This window comes from Acomys russatus, chromosome 8, assembly GCF_903995435.1.
Source record: "Acomys russatus chromosome 8, mAcoRus1.1, whole genome shotgun sequence".
In the NCBI taxonomy this organism is placed as follows: Eukaryota; Metazoa; Chordata; class Mammalia; order Rodentia; family Muridae; genus Acomys; species Acomys russatus.
In genome coordinates this window covers 2021795-2045848 of record NC_067144.1, presented here as the reverse complement: position 1 = coordinate 2045848, position 24054 = coordinate 2021795, and the positions used below count along the sequence as shown (strand labels likewise).

Sequence of the window (24054 nt, the reverse complement as noted above, 5' to 3'; positions counted from 1 at the left end):
ATTTAGAGGAATCCATATTAAATGTTTTATCTTAGTACCTATTGTATACTATTTCTAGAATATTTAATATTAATACCTATTGTGTTAGTTATTTCATTTTTAGAAGTTTTACTGAGATAAAATTCATATACCATCCATTTTAGTCATTTAAAGTCCGTAATTAAAATAGTATTCAATATAGTGACAAAATGCAAAAGTATCACCAAAGATTAATGTTTAAACCTCTGTATTTCAATCAATAGACAAAGAGAGCTTAGGTAAAGAGGAAGGATCTGGGGACACACAAGGAGGTAGCAGATTCCATGAGTGGACTAGGGGTGGATACAGGAGAAGGGTAATCATGTTGAGGGGAGATGGGGCAGAGGGAGAGACAGCTGGAAGTAGGGGGCACTTGGGAGGTGGTGTGGAAACCTAATGTAGTGGACTCTTCCTGGAATCTATGAAGGCGACTCTAATGAGGACTCCTAGTAACAGAGTCCCCGCTGGCCATCTCTTACAGCCAGCTGAGGCTGCCAGCGGTGGGACTAGGTTACATTCAATTGAGTTGTTGGCCAAGGAATCCCATACGAGTCCCTAAACAACCTAGGCTGCTGTTAAGACAATGACGGCTCTCCACAAATTTATAGCAGGGTCCTGTTGTTGAGAAAACACCCACACAACTCATTGAACTTGGAGAAGTGGAGCAGGTGCCTGCATGGAGCCCTCATCCCTATGTCCCTCTGCTGTGGGAAGTTACTTTGCAGGCCACCGAACGAGAAATGTGGACACCAAACCAGCCACAAAACCCTTTACTTCCAATCTGTCCTGCCTACAAAATATGCCAGGGCAGTGGTGGCCCAGAACTTGTGGGAGCAGTCATTGCTTGGGTAACCAAGAGCCAGAGACTAGGTAGCCCAGAGAGCTAGCGTCAAACCAAGCAGTACTAGTCTAAAAACATCTGTAAGATGATTTCTAATGAGATTCAGTGCCTTATCCAGTCGCTGCCAGACAGGCTTTCTCCTGCCGCAGACGGGAACAGACGTGAGATGCGCAGCTACACAGTACACAAAGAGCCAATCTGTACTGGAGAGCTCCAGACAGCTCCTCTCTGAGCTCAGGGACCCCCTTGGAAGAGGAGGCAGAAAGACTGCAAGGGCGAGAGGGGACAGAGGATGCTAGGAGAACACAGGCACACAGTTTCAAAAACCACACACTGCTACGGGTAAAGTTATAGCTGAACCTCAGCACAACAGTGGTAGACAGCTCAGTGCCCAACACTGATCAACTGACAGGCCATCTGGGCAAAATACAAACAAGATATTGAAGACATGCACAACAAGCGTTTGCATAAATGTTTGCGGTAGTAAGTTCTCCTCTACAGTCTGTGACCTCACTAGCCCCGGGGAGCCGGCTAGCTTCTCGGCACTAGGCACACTTCCTCTCCTCTTTAGCTGCCCTTAGGTCCAACTAGACAGTTATTATTTACTGCCAAGATATTAGTGCCACTCTTGCGCCTTTAGAGATATTTCATCACGTGGCTACTGGTGTGGTTCCCAGGCATCACAGCTGGGTAAGATGACTGGTTCCTTCCCTCCACTGGCGACTTGTAGAGTACCTCTTGGTATTATGAAAGCTGTACCTCATGAGGGAGCGTGTCATGGCAGATTCATCTCTAGCACTCCACGTTCTGTCTGAGCATTGTGTGGTAGAGACTTGTGTTCAGTCCCTGGGAGGCAACCAAGAGCAACAGCAATAGCCTATATTGGTTTGGTAGTCTCTTGGACTCCCCTGCCCAACAAAGTGGAGGGAATTCTCATGGTTATATCTGGTGCTGGTTTTTTGTTGTTGTTGTTGTTGTTGTTGTTGTTAGGTAGTCTATGGCTTGATGGGGAGGCCTGGTGGCACTCAGAGGAAGGATAGCAGGCTACCAAAAAGAGACTTGATACCCTATGAGCATATACAGGGGGAGAAGGTCCCTCTCAGTCACAGTCATAGGGGAGGGGAGTAGGGGGAAAGCGGGAGGGAGGGAGGAATGGGACGATACATGGGATGGGATAACCATTGAGATGTAATATGAATAAATTAATAAAATATTAAAAAATTTAAAAGTTCTCCAATAGCATATATATATATGTATGTAATTCCTTCTGGCTTTTCAAACATTTTTAGTTCTATTTTCTCTCCTCTCTCCCTGTCCCAATTAAGTCTCTCCTACTTGTCACTTTATGTCATTGGTACCCCGTTAGTCCCCCCTCTAATGCTCTTACAGCCCCCACCACATGCTTGAGGTTTACTTTCCGAGTTTCTGTGGTTACTCCAGGGGACACACCGACCTATGAAGATCTGGGGCAAGAATGTGGATGAGCGAGAACCTGCAGTGCTCATTTTTCTGGGACTGGGCATCTCAATAATATTATATTAATAAAAATACTAATTTTCTAGTTCTTTTTAAGTTTCTTTTGAGTCAGAGTTTCTCTGTGAGGCCTTGGCTGTCTTGGACTCGCTTTTGTAAACCAGGCTGGCCTCAAAATTACAGCGATCCACCTGCCTCTGCCTCCCCGACAGCTGGGATGAAGCTAGGTACCACACCTAGCTTAATTTTCTATTTCTACCCATTTTCCTGACATTTTAATTTTTCTCTATAGCTGAGTTGTGTTGCATTGTGTATACCTACCACATTTACATTATTTATTCGTTTGTCACTTGAAGGGTATTCATATTGCTTTCGTTTCCTAGCTACTGTGAATTGAGCAGCAATGAACATGGCTGAGCAAGGATCTGTGGAGTAGGATGTCAGATCCTTTGGACATATGCCAAGGAGTGGTTTAGCCGAGCCATAGGGCAGATTTAGTTTTAGCTTTTTGAGAATTCTCCACACTGGTTATCAGAGTTGCTGTGCAAAGTTTGTAATCCCATCAATAGTGGATGAAGGTTCCCTTTTTGCCATATCCACTCCAGGATTGGTTGTTGTTTGTTTGTTGGTCTTTGCTATTCTGAGTAGGGTAAGATGAACTCTGAGTGTTATTTTGATTTGCATTTCCCTAAATGATTAAAAAATGATGAATAGTTTCAAAAATATTTTTCAGTTGTTTTATTTCTTTTTTTGAGAACTCTCTGTTCAGGCCTTCTGAACCATCAGAGTCCTATATTCCAAGTGTCCAGTGTCTTCAGCAATAGGGGCTCACCCTTAACCCCTGAGAGGCAAGCAAGGTCTACATCAGTTGTCCATATTGTCTTGGAAGTCACTTAGACTACTTCATCAACCATGGAGAGGAAGTGTGTGTGTGTGTGTGTGTGTGTGTGTGTGTGTGTGTGTGTGTGTGTGTGTACATTGTGCATAGTTTTGGGGAACTATAAAATACGAATTTTTGGCTTTATCAAATAGCCTTGGTTTTGTTGGTCCCTTGTCCCTCCTCTTTCTACTGACCTCACTCCCTTCTCCCCAGTTGAAGATGTCTCACTGTTTTAGCCATTTCCTGCTTCATCTCACCTGTACCCTGCTATTCCCTTCTCAGTCACCCCTCTCTGCTGCCATGGCCGCTATACACTTTCCTGGTTTCTGTGTTACATGCTGGTTTCATGCTATATGCTCATAGCTGAAGATCCGGAACTAGGAACCTCTGGTGAGAGAGAACATACAGATTTTTCTTTCTAGGGTGTCTGCTACTTCACTCAATGTAATTTTTTAGGCCTGACTGTTTATCTGAAAATTTCCATGATTTCATTTTTCTTTACCGCTGAGTAGCATTCCATTGCATATATGTACTGCAATTCTTGCTCAGCAAATTTCATAGCTGCCCTATACTGGAAATGGAATCAACCTAGATGTCCTTCAACAGATGAATGAATTTTCATTTTTAATCTATTCAGTCCACCAGTGTCTTTTGATTGTACAGTTATGGTCATGGTCATTAATATTTACAGTTATAATTGAAGGTTATGCCTTGATTATAGTCACTTGTTGGTTTTTGCTGTTGCTGTCTTTGTTTTTCAGTAGTACGTCTCATTTTAGTAACTGTAGCCTACCTTCTTTCCTCAGCCCCTTGGCTGTGCTTATTTCTCTTTACATTTAAAACATTGCTTCCAGTATTTTGTTTAGGGTTGATCTTCTGGACATGAATTCTGCTAGAGTGTTTGGATCACAGATACATTTTCTTTTTCTTTCAACTATGGCAAACAGCTTTGCTGGGTATGGTAGTTCATATTGGCAGTCCTGTTGTTTTAGAGCTGGGTGTGTATTGCTCTAGTCTCTTCTGGAGGGCAGAGATATACAAGTTATATTTTCAAGAAAAAGGTTGTATTCAAAATGTGAAAGGAGCTTTTAACGGTCTACTCAGTGAGACAATAGGCCAAAACATGATGGCACACGTCACCACGGATAGGCAGATATCCAATCAGCACACACAGTGACATTCAGTGTCACTGGCCACTAGAGAAACCATCCAGTAACTCCACTCCTATGTCTCTACCCAAAGAAATTAAAATATTTTTCTACACCAGCACTTTATATATATTTTGATAGCAGCAATATTCATAGTAGCAAAAATGGAAACAGTTGTTCTTCCATCATCTGGAAGAAGAAAATGTGTTAAACACGTATGTTGGAATTCTAGTATATAATGAAAAGAAACAATATAGTATAGAACATGGTAAAGTACACGGGAAATTTACACATATGATGATTTAATCCACATGAATTACCCAGAAAAATATTTATAGAGACAGAAAGTAGGTTAGTAGATGCCTGGAGATAGGGAAAAGTTTAGATTTTTTCCCCCAAAACCTACTTTATTTAGGGTTCTTAAATGCATTTACCTCCCTTCTCACACACCTACAAGAGGTAGAGGAGAAAGAAGGTTAATTGGAAGGGGAGGTTGTGGACTTGTTCAGAAGTGGCTCCTCCGGGGACTCCGCTCTTCATTGTCAGGACACCAGCAGGCCCGTCAAATAGCAAACACCAAACAGCAACACAAATCAATAGCGTCAGCACAATCCAGCAGAAAACACAAGGCTCTGCTGAATTGGCACATGTCAGCAGAAGTGGCCAGAATTCACTTAATGTTTTAAGGTTTAGCATGAAGATTAATGTCAAAGAATTCTATGATAAAAGCCAGTCAAAATAGTTTTTATACAACTACTTTAAAAAAATGTAACAACTGCAGGTTAGATCAGCAAACTGGTTTCATTTTCAAATCTAGGAATATAGGCTATCTATTAAACTTTCATATGCATTTTTTGCTTTGTATTTCAACAGAGTAAAAAAGCCATAAAGAATATCCTTCAAAAATGCACCTACCTGCCAGCCCTTGAGCCATTCCTGTATGATGCGCCTCCCAATATCCTGAAGCATGTCGTTGGCCAGTTCAGTAAGGTAAGGAACGGAAAGCCGTCTGTCGGCATTTTGCTCTCCCTGTTCTCTTCGTAAGATGGACTGTGGGCTTTAGTATTTAATTCTCACCCCCACCAATATGCATTAACACAGATGCATAGGTGAAAACCCGTAGACAGCTAGAATTCTTCCTCCTTTTCCACGTTTTCCATACAGCGTCCCGGCTGCTTTTTAAAAATTATTCTCATAAAGCATCACAATTGGTCTGGCGAGATGGCTCAGTCCTCTCCACTCAAGCCTGGCAGCCTGACTGGCATCCTTTGGAACCATGGTGGAAGGATGGAACCTGAGAGCCTGTTCTATGGCTTCCACATGTGTTTCCTGACCCACACATGTCCGTGTTCACACACAGTAAAAAAAAAAAAAGTTGTTGATGATGATAAGTTCAAAGAGGCGATTTTCCCCAACACTGCTACTTTAAATTGATAAGTATCTTTTCATCTTTCCCAGTGTCCTTTAATCTTAGACACCTAGGACCACAACAAAGATCTTTATTTAAAAAAAAAAAAAAAAAAGGAAAGAAAAAGAAAAACTTGAGCCCCTGTACTATTTCTCAGAAACTCTATGTACTTTACTACAGATTCTGTCATTTAGCCATATTCATTTGTTTTAAAAATGTTTCAATTCAAACTTACTTTATGTATGTGAGCATTTGTTCACATGTATGTCTGTGCACCGCGTGAAGGTCAGCAGAGGGTACAGCTTACATGAACTGGAGTTGTAGGTGATTGTGGGTCACCGTGTGGGTTCTGGGAATGGAGGCCAGGTCCTCTGAAACAGCCAGTGCTCTTACCTGCTGGGCCATGCCTCTGGATCGGCATAGTCACAGCTTTATGAAAAAAATTAACAAATGTGACTGTCATATTTTGTAGATGATTGCAAGTTCACAGTAAGTAAATGACAGTGAGATAGACACGTTCAGCTGAGAAACGTGGCTACCAGCTGACAAAGGACGACCCTGTGATGGCCATAGTTGGTCAGACACAGTGTTTGGCTCCTGAGAACTAATGAGATGGGCTCTATGTCTTTGATGGAGAAAAAGAGTCCACATAAGTCACCAGCCACAGTGGGTTGTTTTGTTTTTAGAAACAGGATTCCTTGCGTAGTCTTGGCTGTCCTGGATTCACTTTGTAGACCAGGCTGGCCTTGAACTCACAGAGATCCACCTATCTCTGCCTTCTGAGTGCTGGGATCACAGACATGCACCAGCATGTCTGGTGCCACAGTGGTTTTGTGTGGGATTATTGTTATTGGTTTTTGCTTGGCATGGTGCCCAGGGTTTTATGCATGCTAGACAAATGCTTTGCAACTGGAGTGTAACCCCAGCTATATTCTAATTCTTTGTCCAAGTCTTGACCCTTAAAAACCTTAGTCTGGCTAGTTGTAAGGTGGGAATAATAAGTGCTTTTTGTTGTCAATATTAAATGAGATCGTGTATACTAAGAATTTATTTTAGTTCAAGACACATTAAGTAACTTAAAAAAACAGAAATAACCAAATATTATTTTAAATAAATAAAATATTCAGACTCATTATGCTGGTACACACCTTTAACTCCAGCACTTGGGAAGCAGAAGCCTGCCGATTTCTGTGAGTTCAGGCCCAGCCTGGTCTACATAGCAAGTTCCAGGCTAGCCTGACCTACATAGTGAGACCCTGTCTCAAGCAAACAAAAAATTAAAAAAATAAAAATAAAAAAGAAACAAAGATTTCGAGTGGTCGGGGCATTTGCCACTTGGGGCTAATTAATAGAAGAGGACATACTCATTTGAATAGTCTTATGGAGCCACAGCAAGGAGACTGCTGTTTGCATGCTGTTCTGCAACTGACTGGAACCTGTCCTGATCCCTCTGTCCCCACTTCCTAAGTGCCCACCACTGCACCCGGCTTGTCAGCCTAAGTTTTAAAGCAGACTCTGGGGTTTGTTCCTCTGAAAGCCTCGACTTCTCTGCTTAGCTGACCTTTAGGCATCGTTGCTATTGGAAACAAGGTTTCCCTGGACGAAGCCCCCTCTGACTAAGGCTCTGTGTAACAAACGCCCTGCACTCTGCTTTCCTGAGTTCAGGAAAGGGACGGAACGTTCTTTTTTCCTCTTGGCGATGTGACAATCCCAGTAACCACACAGCGCAAATGGAATATTACATTGTTAAATGAAGAAAGCTGATCTGTTTTTCACTTCCATGTTTTCAGCACTACATAAGAAGTGGCTGACCTGGTCACCCCTTGAATGAGCAGTAAGGGCTGAGGGGGCCACCCTCAGAGAGCTGCTCTATGGCAGCTCTGCTCACACTTCCATGTTTTAGTCAGTGATGGAGATACGCCGCTCTTGCCCAGCTGGCACTAACATAAAAACTCACCTCCAATGGTGAAGGTTCATACTGAGCAGAGAAAAGTCACTTTTGTGTTACAGAGAGAGAGACGGAGGATGGGAGGTAGGGAGGGAGGGAGAGAGACAGAGACAGAGAGAGACAGAGACAGAGAGAGACAGAGACAGAGGGAGAGACAGACAGAGACAGAGACAGAGGGAGAGACAGAGAGAGACACACACACAGAGACCGAGAGAGACAGAGGGAGAAACAGAGACAGAGAGACAAGGGAGAGACAGAAAGACACACACACACACACACACACACACACACACACAGAGAGAGAGAGAGAGGAGAGACAGAGACAGAGACAGAGAGACAGAGTTCAGTATTACAATGTTTTTAATTTTCAAATACAGCTTTTATATGGAGTACGTGAAGATGTGAACTTTGAAATTCTACACAAGGCCAATATACAGCTTCCTTCAGACCTCTTTTCCCTTATGGAAAAAAAAATGTGTTTTTTGCAGTTCAGGGACTGAACCCAGGGCCTTATGCTCGCTAAGCAAGAGCACCACCACTGACCGCCCCTACTCAGCTCAGATTAATATTTTAAAAAGTAAAATTCATTTGCAGAGCAGAGAGAAACAAAGTCAGATGGGCAGGGGAATAGGGAGGCTCCGGCAGGAGCGAGGGAAAGGAAAAATTGTCAAAATATATTATATGAAAGTATTAGACAGAAAAGAGAAAAATTAGTAGAATACATGGAAGTTGGACCACCAAAGTCAAGTGAAAGATGCTATGTCATTTATATATGTGTCTTTGAGGATGTTTGCTCCCAGTAGATGCTACAGTTTCTTAAAGGTTCCTCTCCGTGTCCCCCGACCCTTCTCTCTCAGTCTGGGGATCAAACCTAGGAACTTGTTCTGCCACTGGTCTCTACCTCTTAGACCTTGAATTTTTTTAAAATTGGGAGTCACTGTGTAGCCTCAGCTAGCCTCAAATTCCTAGTCATCCCGGCCTGTGCTCCTCTGGCTTGTGTGCAGAGATTACGTGTCTCTGCTACTAGACACAGCAAGTATTTTCTTAAAGGTTAGGCACACAAACACTGCGTAGGACTTAATCAGGCAGGTGGGGAGGTGTCTGTGTGGCGAAGAGGCATTCTGGAGAGACGAGACAGGTGCCACAGCATTTGCCCTCTTAGCTCCTGAGCCACGGCTTCAGCTGATGATTGCCTGGCAAGGAGCCTGGCGAGGTATTCAGGGCACGGGTACAAGGGACCCTTTCTGCCGTCCTAAGGAGCTTGGCTTTCATTTCCTTGAGGGTGGTGAGACTTCGGAGGGCTTAGACTTCATGTGTGAGGGGATAACATTCCCTTTGCTCATGTTCAGTGCCTTAGTCCATTTCTACAACATAAAAAGTTAATATACTTTTCAAAAGAGGGTAGTTTACTTCCAATTACCGGCAAGTTTGGCGTACTATGTTCTAGATACACTGAGAACAGACCCTCTACCAAGTTATTTTCAGCAGTAGAACTCTTACTTGGGAAAGAAGAGGTGATTGGTTTGTTCACTTTCCCTTCAAGGTTCTGCCGCATGACAGCAAAGCCCGGCGGCTTTTCGTGACGAGTGGCGGCCTTAAAAAGGTCCAGGAGATAAAGGCAGAGCCGGGCTCTCTCCTGCAGGAATACATCAACAGCATCAACAACTGCTACCCAGAGGAGATAGTGAGGTGAGAGGGTGGACTGAGGCGTGCACCGTCACAGTGCTCCCAGTCTTCAAACACAGCCTTATGTGGCGTACACAAACATGCGGACATTGAGATGCTACGCGAGGCCAATATACAGCTTTCTTCTAACCTCTTTTCCCTTATGAAAATTATATATATATATATCAGTTCCCAGGGCCTTATGCTTGCTAGGCAAGAGCACATATAGAAACAGAAGAATATCATTAAGGGTAGTTTTATTGCTATGTTTCTTTAGCTGAATAATAGTATTTGCTTTTCCCCAAGGAGCCATGAACTAGCTAGTCTCAGGTTCTTGGCCCCCTTTGGTGTCATCTATGGGTTTTATCTCATGGAGTGGGCCTTGAATCTAATCAGAAAGTGATTGGTCACTCCCATAACATATTGCACCAGTATATCTTACAGGCATCTCTTGTTGTAGGTAGCAGAGTTTGTAGCTGAATGATATTGATGATTGCCTTTCTTCTCTGGTACTGTGCAGAGTACCTTCCAGTACCAGGAATGCTAGCCAGTAAGGGCGAATATCCTAGTTAGCAGATCAATTTCTCTATGTTTGGTGACATATGTTCAGCATTGTCTTCAGCAATAGGACCTTATCATTGGGCTATGGAGGGCAACCAGTAGCCTTGGTAATAGCCTGTGAGGTTTTGGGGGTATCTATGCCCCTACTTTTCCACAAGACTCGGGACTTCATCCAATGTTTGGCACTCAGGTTAAGAAATCAGCTCATTTCTGGCACTGGAGACTTTTTTTGGTGTCATAAAATGTCTAATTGGAGCATTGTCTTCACTATTATTTGGTAACTCTATTTAAATTTCTCTTATATATGTATATATTTTAGGAAGCTTCTACAAAGATAAGTTTTCACATGGGTTTTCAAATGACCCTTAGTATTAGTTGTCCCTCACTACACTCAATCTTCTTATCTTTCTTTTCTCTAGCTTTTCCTATTTAACCCTCCTTTCTTGGGAGATCCTTTCCTCCTCTCTAGTACTTGTGGGGATCTGAATGAAAGTGGCCCCCATAGGGTCCCATGGAGTGGAATAATTAGGAGATAGGACTTTGCTAGTGTAGGTGTGCCCTTGTTAAAGGAAGTGTGTCACTGGTTTGGAATGCTCAAGCCAGGCCCACTGTCTCTCTTCCTGCTGCCTGCCAATTCAGATGTGGAACTCTTGCTCCTCCTTCAGTGCCATGTCTGTAAACCAGGCCCATTGAAATGTTTTCCTTTGTAAGAGTTATTGTGGTCATGGTGTATCTTCACAGCGATAGAAACCCTAACTAAAACAGTCCTTAATAGGTACTTAGCCTCTATGGTTATATGGATTGTAGCACATCCATTAACAGCTCACACGCTAACATCCACATAAGAAAAAAAATCCCATAAAATATTTGTCTTTTGAAGTCTGAGTTATCTCACTCAGGGAGTTTGTATTCTATTCATTTACCTGCAAATTCATTTTTTCAAAATAATTTTTTATTAATTGTTATATCTCAATGGTTATCTCATTCCTTGTATCCTCCCATTCTTCTCTCCCTCCCATTTTCCCCTTACTCCCCTCCATTATGACTGTTCCTGAGGGGGATTTCCTCCTTCTGTATATGCTCATAGGGTATCAAGTCTCTTCTTGGTAGCCTGCTATCCTTCCTGTGAGTGCTACCAGGTCTCCCACTCCAGGGGACATGGTCAAATGTGAGGCACCAGAGTATTGTGAAAATCATACCCCACTCTCCACTCAACTGTGGAGAATGTCCTGTCCATTGGCTAGATCTGGGTAGGGGTTTGAAGTTTACGGCCTGTATTGTCCTTGGCTGGTGCCATAGTTTGAGCGGGACCCCTGGGCCCAAATCTGCCTATCATAATGTTCTTCTTGTAGATTTCTAGGACCCTCTGAATCCTTCTACTTTGCTATTCTCCCATGCTTCTCTCATTTAGAGTTCCAATAGGATGTCTTCCCCTCTGTCCCAGTTTCCTGGTAAGTGAAGACTTTCATGGGACATGCTCCTTGGGCTAGTATGCGGATATAAGTGAGTATATACCATTTGACTCTTTCTGCTTCTGGGTTAACTCACTCATTATGATCATTTCTAGCTCAATCCATTTGTCCACAAATTTCGAGAATTCCTTGTTTTTAATAGCTGAGTAGTATTCCATAGTGTAAGTGTACCACAGTTTCTTTATCCATTCTTCTACTGAGGGACACTTAGGTTGTTTCCATGATCTGGCTATTATGAATAAGGCTGCTATGAACAGGGTTGAGCAAAGTTTCTTGTTGTGTGCTGGAGCATCTTCTGGGTATATTCCAAGGAGTGGAATAGCTTGGTCTTGCGGAAGCCCTATTCCCAATTTTCCGAGATAGCACGAGATAGATTTCCAAAGTGGCTGTACTAGTTTGCATTCCCACCAGCAATGAAGGAGTGTTCCTCTCTCTCCACATCCTCGCCAGCATGTGGTGTTGCTTGAATTTTTGATCTTAACCATTCTGATGGGTGTAAGATGGAATCTCAGAGTTGTTTTGATTTTCATTTCCCTGATGACTAAGGAGGTTGAGCACTTCTTTAAGTGTTTCTCAGCCATTCGATATTCCTCTGTTGATAATTCTCTGTTTAGTTCCAAACCCCATTTCTCAATTGGGTTATTTGGTTTGGTGGCGTTTAATTTCCTGAGTTCTTTATATATTTTGGATATTAGACCTTTGTCAGATGTAGAGTTGGTGAAGATCTTTTCCCAGTCTGTAGGTTGTCACTTTGTTCTCTTGACAGTGTCTCCTGCTTTACAGAAGCTTCTCAGCTTTATGAGGTCCCATTTATTAATTGTTGACCTTAACGCCTGGGCTGTTGGTGTTCTGTTCAGGAAGTTGTCTCCTGTGCCAATATGTTCCAGGCTCTTCCCCACTTTTTCTTCTATCTGACTTAGTGTCTCTGGTTTTATGTTGAGGTCTTTGATCCACTTGGATTTAAGTTTTGTGCAAGGTGACAAATATGAGTCCAGTTGCATTTTTTTTTTACACATAGACATCCAGTTAGACCAGCACCATTTGTTGAAGATGCTATCCTTTTTCCATTGAATGGATTTGGCTTCTTTGTCAAAAATCAAGTGGCCATATGTGTGTGGATTCATTTCTCGGTCTTCGATTCGATTCCACTGATCAACCAGCCTGTTGCTGTGCCAGTACCATGCTGTTTTAATTACTATTGCTTTATAGTACAGTTTGAGATCAGGTATGGAGATTCCTCCAGAGCACCTTTTATTGCACAAGATTGTTTTAGGTATTCTGGGTTTTTTGTTTTTCCATATGAAGTTCAGAATTGAACTTTCAATATTCTTAAAAAATTATGTAGATATTTTGAAAGGGATTGCATTGAATCTGTAGATTGCTTTTGGTAGAATGGCCATTTTTAGTATGTTAATTCTCCTGATCCATGAGCAAGGAAGATCATCCCATCTTCTCATGTCATCTTCAATCTCTTTCTTCAGGGTTTTGAAATTTTTTTCAAACAAGTCCTTCACTTGCTTAGTTAGAGTAACTCCTAAATATTTTATATTGCTTATGGCTAATGTGAAGGGTGTGGCTTTCCTAATTTCTTCCTCTGCAAGCTTGTCATTTTTGTATAGGAAGGCTACAGACATTTTTGAGTTAATTTTGAATCAAGCCAATTTGCTAAAGGTGTTTATCAGCTGTAGGAGTTCTCTGGTAGAATTTTGAGGGTCACTTATGTACACTATCATATCATCTGCAAATAGGGATAATTTGATTTCCTCCTTTCCCACTTGGATACCCTTGATCTCCTTTTGTTGTCTTATTGCTCTGGCTAGAGCTTCGAGTACTATATTGAAGAGATATGGAGAGAGTGGGCAGCCTTGCCTTGTTCCCGATTTTAGAGGAATTTCCTTGAGTATCTCACCATTTACTTTGATTTTGGCTATTGGCTTGCTGTATATAGCCTTTATTATGTTGAGGAAAGTGCCTTGTATCCCTTCTCTCTCTAAAACTTTAATCATGAATGGGTGTTGGATTTTATCAAATGCTTTCTCTGCATGTAAGGAGCTGATCATGTGGTTTTTTTATTTTCAGTTTGTTTATATGGTAGATTACATTGATGGATTTCCATATATTAAACCATCCCTGCATGCCTGGAATGAAGCCTACTTGGTCATGGTGAATGATATCTTTGATGTGTTCTTGTATTCGTTTTGCAAGTATTTTATTTAGTAATTTTGCATCGATGTTCATAGGAGAAATTGGTCTGAAATTCTCTATCTTTGTTGGATCTTTGTGAGGTTTAGGTATCAATGTGACTATGGCCTCATAGAATGAATTTGGTAATGTTCCATCCATTTCTATCTTTTGGAGTAGCTTGAAGACTATCGGTATTAGCTCACTCTTGAAGGTCTGGTAGAATTCTGCACTGAAACCATCTGACCCTGGGCTTTTTTTGGTTGGGAGACTATCAATGATTGCTTCTATTTCTATAGGGGAAATGGGACTACTTAGCTTGATTATCTGTTCTTCACTCAATTTTGGCAAGTGAAATTGATCAAGAAAATCATCCATTTCCCTTAGATTTTCAAATTTTGTGGCATATATGCCTTCGAAGTAGGATCTTATGATTCTTTGTATTTCTTTAGTGTCTATTGTTATGTCTCCCTTTTCATTTCTTCTTTAAAAATTTTTTTATTAATTCATTCTTGTTACATCTCCCTTTTCATTTCTTATTTTGTTGATTTCGATACTGTCTCTCTGCCTTTTAGTTAGTTTGGCTAATGGTTTGTCTATCTTGTTGATTTTCTCAAAGAACCAGCTCTTGGTTTTGTTGATTCTTTGGACTGTTTTATTAGTTTCTAAATTGTTAATTTCAGCCCTGAGTTTGATTATTTCCAGACGTCTACTGTTTTTGGGTGTTTCTGCTTCTTTTTTTCTAGGGCTTCCAGTTGTGTCGTTAAGATGCTTATGTGCAATGTTTCCAATTTCTTTTTAAAGGCACTCAGTGCTATGAATTTTCCTCTTAGCACTGCTTTCAATGTATCCCACAAATTTGGGTATGTTGTTCCTTCATTATCATTGAATTTCAGGAACTCCTTGATTTCTTTCTTTATTTCTTTCCTGACCCAGGTGTCATTTAGCAGAGAGCTGTTTAGTTTCCACGTACGTGTAGGCTTTTTGTTATTTCTGTTGTTGTTGAATTGCAGCCTAAGACCATGGTGATCTGATAGGATACAAGGTATTATTTCAATCCTCTTGTATCTGTTGAGGCTTGCTTTGTGACCTATGATGTGATCTATTTTGGAGAAGGTTCCATGGAGTGCAGAGAAGAAGGTATATTTTTCTTGTTTGGGTGAAAGGTTCTATAGATATCTGTTAGATCCATTTGACCCATAGCATTGGTTAATGTTGTTATTTCTCGGCTTAGTTCTGTTTCAATGACCTATCCTTCAGTGAGAGTGGGATGTTGAAGTCTCCCACTATTATTGTGTGGGTATCGATGTGTGGTTTAAGCTTTTTAAGCAGATCTTTTACAAATGTGGGTGCCTTTGTATTGGGAGCATAGATGTTCAGAATTGTGATGTCGTCTTGGTTGACTTTACCTTTGATGAGTATGAAGTGTCCTTCCTCATTCCTTTTGATTAATTTTGATTGAAAGTCTATTTTGTTTGATACTAAAATGGCTACACCTGCTTGCTTCTTGTGACCATTTGCTTGGAATATTTTTTTCAACCTTTTACCCTGAGGTAATACCTATCGTTATGGGTGAGATGTGTTTCTTGAACGCAGAAGAATGTTGGATCTTGTTTATGCACCCATTCAGTTAGTCTGTGTCTTTATTAGAGAATTGAGACCATTGATGTTGAGAGATATTAATGACCAGTGACTGTTAAGAGTCTTAATTTTGATGTTTGTTCCAGTCGAGCGTTTGTGTAGTTGTGTTTTTGCCATGGTATAGTTATCTATTTCCTGAGTAGTTTTGGTTGTAGCTTGATCCTTTGGGATAGAGTTTTCCTTCTAGTGGCTTCTATAAAGCTGGATTTGTGGATAGGTACTGTTTTAATTTGTTTTTGTCATGGAATAATTTGTTTTCTCCATCAATGGTTATTGATAGTTTTGCTGGATAAAGTAGTCTGGCCTGGCATCTGTGGTCTCTTAGGGTTTGCAGGATCTCTGTCCAGGCCGTTCTGGCTTTTATGGTCTCTGCTGAGAAGTCGGGTGTAATTCTGATAGGTTTGCCATTAAATGTTATTTGGCCCTTTTCCCTTGCAGCTTTCAATATTTTTTCTTTGTTCTGTATGTTTTGTGTTTTGATTACTATGTGATGGGCAGTGTTTCTTTTCTGGTCAATTCTATTTGGTACTCTGTAGGTCTCTTGTATGTTTATAGGCATCTCTTTCTTTAGATTGGGGAAATTTTCTTGAATGATTTTGTTGAGAATAGTTTCTGGGCCTTGGAGTCTGATATCTTCTCTTTCTTCAATGCCTATTGTCCTCCGATTTCTTCTTTTCATGATGTCCTTAATTTCTTGGATGTTTTGTGTCAGGAGCTTTCCAGATTTGGCATTTTCTTTAATGGTTGCTTCAAGATCTGTGATTGTATCTTCTAGACCTGAGATTCGTTCTTCCATCTCTTGGATTCTGTTAGAAAAGCTTGCCTCTGTGTTGCTCGCCTTCTTCTCTGAGGTCTCACGTTCTTGTTTTTCTTCTGTGTGTTTATCATTGAATCCATTTCATCTTCAGATCTTGAATTGATTTTTTTTTATTTCTTTCATCTGATTGTATATTCCTGAGTTTCTTTCATTGCCTCTTCATAGGCCTTCAGAGCTTGAACCATTTTATTGATTTCTTTCATCTGGTTGTTTGTATTTTCCTGAAAAATTTTCAGGTCCACTCTATGGGCTTCTTTCATGTCTCTCGCCTGTTTGGCTGCGTCTTCCTGCATTTGGTTATGAATTTTATCTGTTTCCTGCATTATCATTCTCATTACTAAGGATTTGAGGTCATTTTCTTGTATTTCCATTGTATTTGAGTTCTCTGGGTTGTTTTCTTTGGGATAGCTGGAAACTGGAGACGCCATATTGTTTTGTTTTGTTTTGTTTTTTTTTGCGTATGCTTTTACGCTGTCCTTTAGACATCTTTCCATCTCTGTTTTTGTTGGTTAACTTCCAGAGTTGTGTGGAGGGAGTCTGATGATAGATTCACTTGTTTTCTCACAATTTCCCTAGGCTGGAAGCTCTGATGCTTCACTGGTGTGGATGGCAGGAGGCTGGCCTGGTCATTTTGGACTCTTACAGCTAGTGATCCTCAGCTCCCCTGTACTCTGGGTCTCTGAATGAGCGTTGGGTCAGGCCAAAGTGTCCACAACCTTCAGGGCCTGAGATTCATCTGGGTCTCTGAATGAGCGTTGGGTCAGGCCAAAGTGTCCACCGCCTTCTGGGTCCCCTGCTAAGTCCAACCAGGGACACTGGGTCCAAACCACGCACCGAGCTCAGCTAGATTCTCAGGGCCTGAACCATCTGCTGAGCTCAGCTAGGGACTCTGGACCCAATCCGCACCCTGACCTACCGTAGGGACTCTGGGCCCAACATGCACGCAGAGTCCAGCCAGCGTTTCTAGGCTGGGACTGCATGCCAAGCTCAGCTAGGGGCTTTGGGCCCAAAGCGTGTGCCATGGTCAGTTATAGTCTCAGGGCCCGAACCTTCTGCCAAGCTCAGCCAGGAATTCTGGACGCAAACTGTGCACCAGGTCCAACCAGAGTCTCAGAGGTGGGACTGGGCCAAAAGCTCAGCTAGAATCTCTGGGCCCAACCTGTCCGCCAAGCACAGTTAGGGACTCTGGCCCCAAACTGCACGTTGAGCTCTGCCATAGTCTCATGGGCAGAATTGTGCACAGAGCTCAGCCAAGGACTCTGGACCCACACTGCATGCTGAATTCAGCCCGGGACTCCGGGCCTAAACTGCCCGGAGAGTCCAACCAGAGTCTGAGGGCCATGACTGTGCGCAAAGCTCAGCTAGAGTCTCTGGGCCCAAGCTTCCCAGCAAGTCCAGCTAGGGACTCTGGGCCGAATCTGCATGCTGACCTCAGCCTGCATCACAGCAGCAGAATTGTGTGCTGAGCTGAGCTAGTGTCTCCGTGGCAGAACTGTGCACTGAGCTGAGCTTGGGACTCAGGGGCTGAACTGTCCGCTGAGTCCAGTTTGGGTCTCAGGGCACCGTACGACACAAATCCTGTCCAGAGTCCCCTCTCACAAAGCAACTCCCACCGGCCACCACACCAATCGACTCTGCCGGAGGGCTCTGAGCTGCAAACCTCAGCCTCCGCCGTTGCTGCCGCCGCTGCTGCTCCAATCCAAGAAAATTCGTGCTCCTCCTGTGTGCAGGGGCATGCAGGTCCTCTGCACCCTGGTCCCTTCCAACCATGGAGCACTCCTGCTGTAATGGTGTGGGGACCTCGGTGCTCCTGGTTCAGAATTTTGTGCAATTCCCTGAATTGTTTCCTGGAGCTTCTAAACACAGTCCACACTGCTCACCACCATCTTGGATCTCCTCCATAATTTCATTTTTAAAGCAGCTGAATAACCAGAGATGTATCTCTGGGAGCAAGCCAAGTTGACTGTGGCGTATGACCTTTGTGAAATATATTTGTGTTTGGTTTTCAGAATTTATTTTTGCTGTATTTTATTATCCTCACCAGTTTTGTTTATGGAATGTACTCCTTCAGTTTTGAGTTTTGGGGATAATTTCAAAAGTATTGATTATAAATCTTCTTTGAAAGTCTGGTAGAACTCTACTGTTAATGCATTTTGGCCTGAGATATATGTGGTTGGAAAGATTTTTATTACCTCCTTATATTTGCTACAGATCTGTTTAAATTGCTGATCTTTTCTTGATTTGAACTTGCTGGTTTGGATGAATTTACAAATTATGCATATTATTTCAGATTTAATAGTTTAATGGCACATGAGTCTTTGAAGTGTTCCCTTACAATACTCTGAATTTCTTTGGTGTCTGTTGTTTGGTGTCCCTGTTTTGTTTTGACAAAGCAGCAAATTAAATTATGGTGATGCAAATTACCATATTTTCCAGTGTAAAAGATAACTGTGTGTGTAAGACAACCCCCAACTTTTTCAGTTAAAATATAGAGTTTTAGAATGTACTTGCCATACAGGACTACCCTCTTCCAACACACTCCCTGTGTAGCAGACTTGGGCATATGTCTATTTGCAGGCAGAGCACAGACAGCCAGGCATTAAAAAGTTAAAAAGTCATACTATATGCCTGAAAATATGGTAAAAGAACCACAATTTAAAGTTATTAATTAAGCTTGTTCTTTGACATTTTTGTTCATGTATAAAATGCATTCTTATGATTCTTACATTTTTCCCTTTGGCAAGTCCCCCTCCTCCCTACAAATCTTTTCCTTACATTTATGTCTTTTTATTTTGTTTTATGATATAATGAGTTATATGGGATTTTCTTTAAAAATATAGGTAGGTCTTATTAGAGGGGAGGAGCCTGGGCTTTAGAAGAAACTAAGCTTTAAGTCTGGCCACCAGGTAGGATTTGAACTCCTTCGTCCTATCTCTGCCCACAGTTGGGGACAGGTGAGAATGATAAAAAATAGGCAACTGAGTCCATGTCAGAGACAGCCCTCACTCCCCTTACTAAGAGATCCACATGAAACCTGAGCTGCCCATCTGCCAAATCTGTGTATTGGGTCTGTCCTGGTCCATTTATGGTCGATGGTTGGTGCTTCAGTCTCTGCAAGCCATTCTGGGCCCTGGTTAGTGGCCCTCTTGGCCCTCCTGTTGAGCCCCTGGCACCTCTTGGTCTTCCTGTAGAGGTCCTAGCACCTCCAGGTCCTTCTGTCTATGCCCCTACTTTACCACAAGACTCTGTGCTTCATCCAATGTTTGGCATTCAGCACATTTTTATTAACTGTAATAATCTATAAATTTATTAAATTCTTGTCCTGGCAAGATTTTAGTCAACTTGACACAAATTAGAGTTATCTAGGAGAAGGAAAATGCCTCCATCAGATTGCCTATAAGTCTCCGGACCATTTTCTTGATTAATGGCTAATGTGGGAGGGTTCAGTGCACTGGGGATGTTGACATCCCTGGCCCTGTGGTACTAGATGGCATAAGAAAGCAGGATGACGAACAGGCCAATGGGAACAAGCCGTAACTGTTTCTCTGTGATCTCTGCTTCAATTCTTGCCTTGAGTTCCTGCCCTGACTTCCCTCAGTGATAGAATGTGACCTAAGAGTTGTAAGCGAAAATAAATGCTTTCCTCCACAAGTTGCTTTTAGTCATGATGTTTTATTATAGCAATAGAAACTTTGCCTGAGACAGTAACATAAGAATATAATATACTCGATAGTAACCAAAAGGCTAAAAAACAATACAACAATATAATAATATCCAACATTCTACATGGGCTAGGATAAAGTTAATATACTTATACTCTGAGAGGCCATTTGGTAGGTTAGGATAACAATGATTGATAAGAAAAGGGAAATAATCCTTTGAGATTTACTTTGGTTCTTTGTTAAGAAATATGGCTAAAATTCTCAGGTTATATGTCAAAGAGACATGGGTTCCCACCTCAGTTTCATTTACTTCTGTATGACCTTAGGATAATATTTATCCCTTTCAGCAACAGTATCTGCATCTGTAAGTTTATTTCCTATATCATATCATTAGAGTTAAATTAGAATAGTGCACAGCCACAGTGCTTGCTTTAGTAAAAATTCAGTTTCTTAAGCTGAGTGTGGTGGCACATGCCTGTAATCCCAGCACTTGGGAGGTAGAGGCAGGTGGATCACTGTGAGTTTGAGGCCAGCCTGGTCTACAAAGCGAGTCCAGGACAGCCAAGGCTACACACGGAAACCCTGCCCCGAAAAACCAACGAACCAACCAAAACCCCAAACCAAGCCAAATCAAACCAAAACAAAGAAGTCAGTTTCTTAACTATTTCTTATCCCTTTTTCAGGCACCTCCATCATCTTTTTTTTTTTTTACTTTGAGTTTATTATTAGATAAAGTGTATTTAAAGAAAATTATAGTATTGGAGAAACGATGTAGCATTTCTTGGCTACTCATTTTCATTGTTAAAAAGTACATAACAAGCAAAATTTATGTTTCATGTTTATAAATATAAAAAGAATAAAATAAGATTATTCTCGTGAGATTTAAATTGCCTTTAGTTGCTGATATAGAATTCCATTTTATGCTGAGAAGATAGTTTTTAATTCCTTAGTATCAGATACATTGGGGAGAATGGGGGCTTTCTGGTGGTTGGTAGGCAACTTGGTATATTAATTTATGAGTCAGCATTTTAAGATTCATATATGGTCTGTATGAACTTATAAGGAGCTGAGAATGCGATGCATGTCTCCGCTGATAAGGGTTAGCAAGAGAGTCTGAGTATATTTTATTCTTTGGAAAGCATGGGATCTATAAGGCCTCTGAGGTCTTGGGAGAGGAAGAATAGCAGCAGGAAGTAGCACACACACACACCTGGTCAACGGGAAGTAGCATACACACACACACACACACACACACACACACACACCTGGTCAACGGGAAGTAGCACACACATACACCTGGTCAACAGGAAGTAGCACACACATACACCTGGTCAACAGGAAGTAGCACACACACACACACCTGGTCAACGGGAAGTAGCATACACACACACACACACACACCTGGTCAACGGGAAGTAGCACACACATACACCTGGTCAACAGGAAGTAGCACACACACACACCTGGTCAACGGGAAGTAGCATACACACACACACACACACAGACCTGGTCAACGGGAAGTAGCACACACACACACCTGGTCAACGGGAAGTAGCATACACACACACACACACACACACACACACACACACACCTGGTCAACGGGAAGTAGCACACACACACACACACCTGGTCAACAGGAAGTAGCACACACACACACCTGGTCAACGGGAAGTAGCATACACACACACCTGGTCAACAGGAAGTAGCACACACACACATCTGGTCAACGGGAAGTAGCATACACACACACCTGGTCAACAGGAAGTAGCACACACATAAACCTGGTCAACAAGTCTAAGGAAATGTTTGTTGGGTTAGTTGACTTAGTGGAGACTTTTATTTTGCATTACTGTCTAATAGAATATAATATGAGTCGCATGCATAATTTCAATGTTTTGGTAGCCATGTTTAAGAAAGCAAAATAGAACAGAATAAATAAATTTTAATGATTATTTGTTAACTCTAATATCCAAATATAATTTCAATTTGTATCAATATAAAATTGTTAATTAGTTACTTTATATTTTTATGATATTTTGTTATTTATTTTAAGATGCAATATTGGAAAATTTGACCTGAATTTATATTATGAAATTTACAGTTTAAAAAAGTGACTCATAAGTTATTGTAAGACCCACAATTGGGCTGTGTTTCAAGAGTGAGAGAGTTTGGAGCACTCAGCTGTATTTGGGATGTCTTCACGAAACCTTTCCCCTCAGGCCTCAGGAATGTATAAGGAAGAAGAGGAGGAAAGATTGTTAGAACCAAATAAAAAATGATGGCTAACTCTAAGGAGTTCATGTCTACCAGACACAACTAGGACTGACACACATTGGAGCTGACAGAGACCATGGCAGCACGCAGGGAATCCGCACAGCTTCCAGCCAGCTGGGGTCTGGCTGAGAGGGGGAGCTGGACATGGGCTCCTCCTACTCACAATGAAAATGCTATCTTCAACTGACACTCCCTTTCAAAGGAAAAATTAGTGTTTTCCAAAGGAATCTCATTTGGCTTATTATATACTAGGATACATGCCAAATATTATTTGATATGTTTTTATGTTCATTTCCATGATAGATAAAATGATCCTACAATGTATTTCTAATGTTTAATATTTTATACTAATCTTATTTAAAATGTCCAATTTAGAAATATATTCATATCATTCTGTATGTGTACCCAAGAACCAATAAAGGTGACACACTCTGGTTTATATTGTAATAATTTTTATTAAAAGTATAAAATCTACTAGTTATTCCTTTAAAGTAACATTATGGAGCTGGGGAGCTGACTCAGCAGTTGAGAGCACTGGCTGCTTTTCATGAGGACCTGTGCTCAATTCTTAACGCTCATGTGGTGGCTCACAACCATTTGTAACTCCAGTGCCAGGAGATCTGATGCTCTCTTCAGGCCTCTGAAAACACAAACCTTGAAGGTGGTGTTCATATAAATAAGCAGGTAAAATACACATACACATAAAATTAAAAGAAAAAAGTAACATTATTCACTTGATTAAAAACAGTGCCCATGGATTAAAGGTTTTGCTTAGAAAACATCTCAGTTGTTATTTTTTTATAAATGATATTTATCTCATTTTATGTGCATTGGTGTTTGCCTGCATGTATGTCTGTGTGAAAGTGTTGGATCCTGGAGTTACAGACAATTGTAAGCTGCCATGTGCATGCTGGGAATTGAACTCCAGTCTTCTGGAAGAGCAGTCAGTGCTCTTAACCACTGAACCATCTCTCCAGCTCTGTTGTACATATTTCTTAAGTGTTTTTTTCCTTTTCAAGCACAGCATTGTGAGTTGGTATTCTTCATAGTTTCTGACTATGTGTAAAACATTACTAGAAGAGTGTAATTGCTAAGAACATATATGATGCTTTGCTTATATCATTTCAATAAACTCTTGTGTAGAATTGTTTGAGTCCACATTTGAAAAAAATGTTCCTGTCTAATAGCAAATTTTTGTTTTTAGGTACTATTCACCTGGATACTCGGATACACTTCTACAGAGGGTGGACAGCTACCAGCCAGTTACTAACTGAACAAAGCATATTTTTTTATTTTCCTGTGTCCCAAGAAAGTATGAATAATGATTGTTAAAGTTCTTTGAAAGTATATTCTAGTTTTATTCAGTGTGAAATACCTTTAGATAATGTTTTCTAAATGTATGTAATGGTTTAAGAATTAGTAGCTGGAATGTATGAAGGATTAGTCACAGTCATTTGCAAGCATAGGAGTTCCTCTAAAGATAAGTTTAAAGGCCTTTAAAGGGTTTATAAACTTTGTACTGTCCTGATGAAAACCAAATACAAACAGGACCCACACAGACTCCACCAATGCTGTTTAGCAGCACTTAAGCTATTTTGGCCATTTCCTTATAAGCATTGGCAAGGACAACTTGCCTTTCAAGTTCCACAGAAGCATCTGGAAGGAAAAGAGTTGAAAGATGAATTTGATGACCCGGCATCTAACCCTGGTAAGAGGTTCTGATGCTGAACACAACAAACCAATGCAGAAGCCAATAGCCTGTTAGGGCTTTAAGGAATTTGTGCATGGTCTCCGCATCCTCGCTGGTTTTGAAGCTCTTTCCCTTTACTCTACCTCAAGGGTCCCGAGCATTGCATTATGGTATCTGGGCTCTCTGTTCTTGAGATGGTTCTTATTCATGATCTGCACTCAAGGACATGACAGGGAACTTCTTCCTCCACTGTTCCCTTGTCCCAGGTTCACTTTACCAAACTTCAAGGAGTCATGTTTTCAGACATTTAATTAATGTGAGTGGACTACATCAGACTCAGGCCTTATATACATTTTATATTAGATGTAATAA

The 24054-nt window shown here is 41.3% G+C and overlaps 1 protein-coding gene across 1 annotated transcript in view; it reads left to right on the top strand.

Annotated features, from left to right (window-relative positions):
• Positions 1-23657, top strand: part of LOC127193302 (sperm-associated antigen 6) — a 67865-nt gene extending 44208 nt beyond the window's left edge. Inside the window, exons 9-11 of the mRNA XM_051150595.1 lie at positions 5234-5350; positions 9260-9405; positions 23197-23657. Of these exons, the coding sequence (XP_051006552.1) occupies positions 5234-5350; positions 9260-9405; positions 23197-23266 (333 nt within the window). The 3' untranslated portion in view covers positions 23267-23657. The remainder of the gene's footprint in view (positions 1-5233; positions 5351-9259; positions 9406-23196) is intronic.
• Positions 23658-24054: the final 397 nt, after the last annotated feature.